We start from the raw sequence: 6,974 nt of genomic DNA, 5'->3' as shown, positions 1-6,974 counted from the left end.
TATAGTCACTTTGTATCAGCTCACACGCTAAATTAGGTATCCACATTCAAAAGGAACAGCCCATCTTATTTGATTTGATACTGAGACATGGATTGATTCGATTGTGCATTTATTTAAATTTTTGGTATGCTATGGTTGGTCCTGTATAAATGTTTTGGTCGTACCTGTAAAAGTTTGGGGAGAACTGACATTTCCTTGGCTGTCTTTTGTGGTTGTGAAATTGTCTGGGTATTGTTGACATGCTTCTTGCTGCATATGTGAACTTTGTGATAGTTGTATGTTAAATTTGGGCTGCGTCTTTTGGTATGAAGTGCAGTGTGTTCTTTTCTTATAAAACTGTCACACATCTTTCTCTTTTGCTTTGAGTCTCTCATTTTCCTGATTGCATCTAAAGCAGACAAAATAATTATTGTATGCTGAGAAAGAAAAATTAAGCTGCATGTTTCTGTAAATAATTATTTTTTTTTCTTTATGTAAATCACCTCATACCTGTAATCTCCTCCTTTTATATTGCTTCCCTACATCTGGAGCTTTATTTGTTTCTCTGCGTCTTCTTGAATCAGTGTATATAGCATAGATAGGGAAGACGAAGGAATCAATCCCACTTGTTGCTGAATGTTGTGCTTTGATGAATAAGAGTACTCTGGAGAGGGTTTCCAGGACAGAATCCAAACGGTACTTAAACCTGGTTGTATTATTTTTCATAGAAGAATGCAGAGTTCGCTGAAAATGCTGTCTAAGTGCAAATCCTGAAACTCATTCACCATTGTCTTCCTCAAAGGCTTACCAACAGTAATGGGTTGTGCTACTTCTTGTACGGCAACCCACTTTGTACAATGGTCGATTCTCAGCAAGCTCCTGAGTCACCAGAACTTCCAGTTTGGGTCCAAGTTACCTGACAACCAAACCCCTGAAAGCTCAGATTCTGATGATGACTTCGTTATCCCTGCACTTGCTGATTGGGTTGATGCCCATATGCTTAATGTCGAACCCAAGTAATGAGACTCTCTTTGAGGGGAGGACAAGGATGAAAATGATGTCACAGCAATCAGCACAGTTCTTAAAGAACCACATCCTTCTCCAGACAAAGTTGTTGAATCGCTAAAAAGGTATGAGTTTCTTGTGTCAGAGAATCTGGTTCAAAAGATTTTGAAAAGATTTTGCAATGACTGGGTACGAGCTTTAGGGTTTTCACATGGGCAAAAACACAACAGGCTATGTGCATTCTCCGAAATTGTACAACTTATGATCGATATTTTGGGCAAGGCAAAGAAATTGATCTTATGTGGGACTGTGTTCAGGAATGTATCAACTTGAAGGGTATTTGACATTAGATACAATGGTTTGTGTAATGAGGAGGCTTTCCAAGGCAGAAAAGTATGAAGAAGCTGTGGAAGCATTCCAAATATAGAGCGGTTTGGTGTGTGAACAAGGACATAGTGGCAATGAATGCACTTATGGATGCATTGGTGAAAGAAAATAGTGTTGAGCATGCTCACAAGTTCTTTTGGAGTTTAAGGACTCGATTTCTCCAGATTCTCTGTCATTCAATATCCTGATTCATGGATTTTGTAAAGCTAGGAAACTTGACCAAGCCTATAAAGTAATAGAGGACATGAGGAAACATGGGTTTCACCCAGATGTTATTACATACACTAGTGTCATTGAATCATATTGCAGAGAGAAGGATTTCCGCAAAGTGAGAGAAGTTTTTCAAAGATGGAGGAAAACGGTGTGTCTCCTAGTGTTATCACCTACACTATTTTCATGCAGCTTTAGGGAAGGCTGGGCAATTATCTGAAGTTCTGGGTCTTTATGAGACAATGAAGAGCAATGGTTGTGCACCAGACCCGCCATTTTATTCCTCACTGATATTCATTTTTGGCAAAGCGGGCAGGCTTAAAGATGCACGCGATCTGTTTTGATGATATGCCAAGGCAAGGGGTTATTCAAGATGCGCTCACGTACAATACCATGATCTCTGTTGCTTGTGCGCACTCACAGGAGGAGACTGCTCTTAGTTTGCTAAAGGAAATGGAAGAGAAATCATGTAAGCCAAACATCGAGACTTATCATCCATTACTGAAAGATGTGTATCAAAAGAAGAGAATGAAGGTGCTGAACTTTCTGTTGGACCACATGTTCAGAAATGACGTGAGTCTTGATTTGGCAACTTATTCACTTTTGATAGCTGGTATGTGTAAAAGTGGAAAACTTGATCGTGCTTGCTTGTTCTTCGAGGAAATGATCTCACAGGGGCTAGATCCAATGCGCAGTACGTACAATAAATTGTTGGGGGTGCTCCAAGCAAGAGTATGCTAAAAGAAAAGGAACATATTGAGAGTTTGTATCATAGAAGCAAAAATGCATTGTAAATTTGGCTGACCTAGTTTCAGATCCAGCAAATATTTTGCCAGTTATGAATCACTGAGCTCCATTTTTGTTTTTCACTTCTGATTTCATAAAATTTTAATCTCCTTCTCTTAGTAGGCAGCATATGAGCTGCACAGCAAGGCAAAAAAAGAGAGAGACTTGAGCTTCTGGGTATGTAATTTTGGTTGTGATGGATCACTATTGTAGCTCGTAAGCAGTTACCAATAAGGACTTACAGACATCAGGCCCTTGACTTAATAGAGCCAGAATGCCTATTTTGCATCGGTTACTGCATTGCATGCACAGTTCAGACTTTGCTGGGCATCTTGCTGAATGGAAAACCATCAAAGGAAAAAAGATCTGGATGAACCTAGAAAAACGGTATATGGAAAGATCTGGATCAATTATCATTTCTATTGTATTGTTGATGTCTGATGCAGTTTCCTGCAGCACTGTGGAACGAGATCTTAACAAATTATTGGAACTCCATATCACTGTATTTTATATCCCTTTACTAATTCACTGTGAGGAAAGTGAGGAAAATGACATGAATGAAGTAGGCAGTGAATAGTGATAACTACTGAGAATTGTATGGTTTCATAAGAACCAAAACTACATGAAACCAAAATCTGGGTAAGTAATGCGACTTTGAATTGATGCTCAACTTTTCACCCTTCAGAATGAACCCAGAAAACAGTATATGGAAGGAAGATCTGGGTCAACTATGATTTTTTACTGTACTGTTGATGTTGATGTTTGATGCAGTTTCCTACAGCTCTGGTGGAAAGAGATCTTAACCAATTATTGGAAATTTGGAACCTCATCATTGTGTATTTTATATCCCTTTACTACTTAGAGTATGTTTAGTTTCATAAGAACGAAACCTACATGAAACCAAACAAGCATTGAGATGAAAGCTGAAGGTTTGATGTGAGAGTGACGATTGCTTTCAAGTCTTATCTTAATTCCATTATTTGATGAAGACGTGAACTCTCTCCATACATTCCTTCATAGCTCCACAACTGTTTGAAGCTGACGAATGCTAATATGAGCACGTCACAAAATTTTTCCATCAGTCGAGATGGTACATGGATCAGCTTTCTTAACCACAATTTTTTTTCGGGACGAAATGATTTGTAAATGACGATAAAATTAAATAGTCCTGAAAAAAAAAATCAATTTTATATCTGTTAGTAACTTTTATTACTGATGTGGATTTAAGTTCTTTTCGTATCACGGTCCTATATTGAATACCAAAAAGATGAATGTCTTTTTCAACAGAAATAAGTTGCCTTAGTACAAGAGGCTAGCCATTAGCTAATAATAGTAGTTGGGTCCTTTGAATTACACGAAGTTTGATTAATGAGTTACACTGTTCAATAACTCTTAAATAGTGTGACTCGTTAGAGTTTCCATATTACGCACGTGTTATATTGCTTTCGAAGTATTTAAAAACAATATTTATCTCATAGATGAATGAAGTAAAGAATGACAATGATAATGTGGTTGGATTAATAAAAATTTAAATTTAAAAAAAATCTTTTATTTGGATACATGAAAAATTTTGAATTCAAATTAGAATTTATTGGTAATTTCAATTCTCTCTACGCCCTAATCATTTAAAATTTTAATCACTTCAAATATCTTATTATCTTTGTGTTTTTATTATTAATATCTCTATAACTCTTTTGTCTTTTCTCATATTTTATTGATTATAGAAATAAAAATAAATCTATCATTTTAAATTTTCATTGTCATTTTCAATTTTAATTTATCTCTCTTCTTTATTTGAATTTTTTTAAAAATTATCTAAACAAATGATTTTAAATACATGAATTTTAAATGTGATATTTGAAATGTAAAATTTCAAATCTACAATCTAAATTGAAATTTATCAATCCAAACCCTACCTTACTGTCTATGAATCATGGTTCAACTAACTCTACACTACACATGAACTTAAAAGATCTAATGGGTTGGTGCGATTCCTCCTTCATATTTGTTTCCTTTGTCCCCCCTTTTGATAGCTAGGTAGATTGAAGGAGATGAATGTTGTGTGGTAGTGAGTAAATTAAGGAGATATTTTTTGTTATATATATTGCCCACCAAATACAATATTCATGAATTAGAGTGCCTTTATTTTCAGTCAACTTCTTATGTTTGGAAATTCATCAGAAACAGGCTTTTGTAACTTTCATCAGAACACATTAGAGTGAAGTTATTCTTATATTACTATGCTCAAAGCCATGTTTTGATCAAAACTACCATATTTGAGATTTCATTTATAAGGGTTTAGTAAAGGATAATAATTCCTCAGCATATATTCACTTCAAGAATGAAGATTTTCATGGTCTCTGAAACTAAGATATACTTCTCTGGTCCTATTTATAAGTCATTTTTAATATATTTCACTAGTACCAAGAAAACTTTATAACTCATTAATTTCATTTTAAAATTTAATAAGTTTTCAACTTTGCTCTTATTAAATATATATACTTTAATAAATATTTTCTCTTTTCAATATTCAATGGAGGGTAAAATAAGGGAATTTATAGTAAAAATTTAATTACTTGACTTATAAATAGGACAAAAAAAATTTTTTACTTTGTCCTATAAATAAGATCAGAGGGAGTATGGGATAATAAGAAAAGGGGAGGATGGCAATAAAGTCTTGAAATAGTAAATTAATGGCAATTAGGTCTTAGTAAAAAATTTAAAAAATAAGTTATAATATCACTTTAATGGTTACAAACTAAAATTCAAATTATAAACCGATTGTTTATATTTAGAATTTAAATATTTTATTTGCAATCAAATTTTCTAAAGTTGCAATTGTTTAAGTTGATAATTACAATTTATTTTTCAAGAAAACATGTCAAGGACTTAAATATCATTTTTTTTTTGAGAGTTCACGATCATTTTCCCTGAAAAAAATATTGTGACATGAAGTTGAGATATTCTAGAAACTTTTGGGTGAATAATTGTCCTTGGAGAATCAGCAACATGAGGTGGAATTAGAACTAAGCAGTTCATAATTGGTGTCTAGTCTAATATCGAATAGCATGGGGCATATCATTAAATATGACCGTAGACATTTCATACCATATGTCTTAATCTTTTATCAATTATGATTCTTGGAGAGCTCAAAATCTTAAGAGTTATAAGTTGAGATTGAAAATTCTTTGTAGTAAGATTTTTTCATAACTACAGACAAAAAACCCAGTTAAGTTTTTTACAAAATAGTCCATATAATTCAAAATAGGATTTAATAATAAGAACATTATATATAAGTCCCATATATAATATAGGTCTCAACCTCTGATAAATACTAAAGTTTTTAAAATCTGATTGTGCTTTTCCTTTAGATAACACATACTATTACTATGTTTTCATTAGAACCTTGTTAATCATTGGTGAAGTAATTGCATCATAGATGTCTCATGTGCTCAACTTTATATATGGGTACATAAAAGATTTAAAAAAAAAAATTCAGGCGAGTTACTTCTTTGAAACTTATTACAAGAGCAAGTCTTAAGTTTCAAATACAAAAAATTATAACTTACATATCAACAAAGTTCTTAAATCGACAACAAGATTCAAACATATACTCTTATGAGATGTAATGACTTGCATCTCTCTCTACTGACTTACCGCCTCTCTTGGCAACAAAAAACCAGTTACTAGTATGGCACTGAGCTCTTAGTTTATCAATGAAACTGTGTAGTTACAGATATGAATTGATGCAGGAGGATCAATGAAGGTTGGTGGCATGGGGATTAAAGTTGGAGGGGAAGGGAATATTTTGATAGCATTAAGGAGAGAGCACCAAACATGTATGTTTGTTGCTGCTTTATTTGGAAACAGAGGTTTAATGTGATGATGGATGATATAGGAACACGCAAGTAATTGTTTGGTCAGACATAAATGATTGATAAGAATTTTACCATTAGAGAATGCTTGTTTACAATCTTTGTGTGAGCAATTCTTTAGCCACTTTTTCTGTGTTTGACTTGGTATGAAAAATCTGTTGGTAATTATGAGGTTTGAATTAATTCTATTCTTAATTTTGTGCATGTTTAGTTTTATTTATATTAGAGATTTTTAGTCCGGTTTTAGTATTGTTGAGCGTAATTAGATATAGCTTTTTCAATATTTTTTTTCATCCACGGATAAATCAAACCCAGTAACCTATATTTAAGCGACTCTAACTCTTTTTACTAAAATCAAAATTATGATTTTGATAGAAGTATATAATCATATATTTTCACCTAAACAATGGTTTAGATGGTTTTAGCGTGAAACCTAACATATTTTTCATTATTAATTTAGCTATTATCCTATAATTGCTTGAACAACATTGGATAGGTATCACAAATCAAAAACAAAAAGTATTCATGCCTATTAAATGTGGTGCAAAACAACAAAACATTAACATCAATATAACTCGATATAATGTTTCAAATTATAACATTATTTACAAGTTAAATTATTCAAATCATTTCCTATAATAATAATAGTATTATAATAATTATAATTATAATTATTATTATTATTATGTCTGAATTTTGGGACAGAGCCTCCTAGAAGGGCACATGCGCATC

At 32.9% G+C, this 6,974-nt stretch overlaps 1 protein-coding gene across 1 annotated transcript; it reads left to right on the top strand.

Annotated features, from left to right (window-relative positions):
• The first annotated feature begins 795 nt into the window (after positions 1–795).
• Positions 796–3,240, top strand: LOC129296655 (pentatricopeptide repeat-containing protein At5g39710-like). The gene is made up of 7 exons (XM_054935243.1): positions 796–995; positions 1,110–1,305; positions 1,681–1,732; positions 1,774–1,836; positions 1,898–2,275; positions 2,685–2,929; positions 3,139–3,240. Exons 1-7 carry the CDS (start codon positions 796–798, stop codon positions 3,238–3,240), a joined length of 1,236 nt encoding a protein of 411 aa, XP_054791218.1.
• The last annotated feature ends 3,734 nt before the right edge of the window (positions 3,241–6,974 follow it).

This window comes from Prosopis cineraria, unplaced genomic scaffold (genome assembly GCF_029017545.1).
Source record: "Prosopis cineraria cultivar Desert tree isolate PC_DT_omini unplaced genomic scaffold, ASM2901754v1 PC376, whole genome shotgun sequence".
NCBI lineage: Eukaryota > Viridiplantae > Streptophyta > Magnoliopsida > Fabales > Fabaceae > Prosopis > Prosopis cineraria.
The sequence above is the reverse complement of the archived record's forward strand: the minus strand, read 5'-3'. Positions and strand labels throughout refer to the sequence as shown.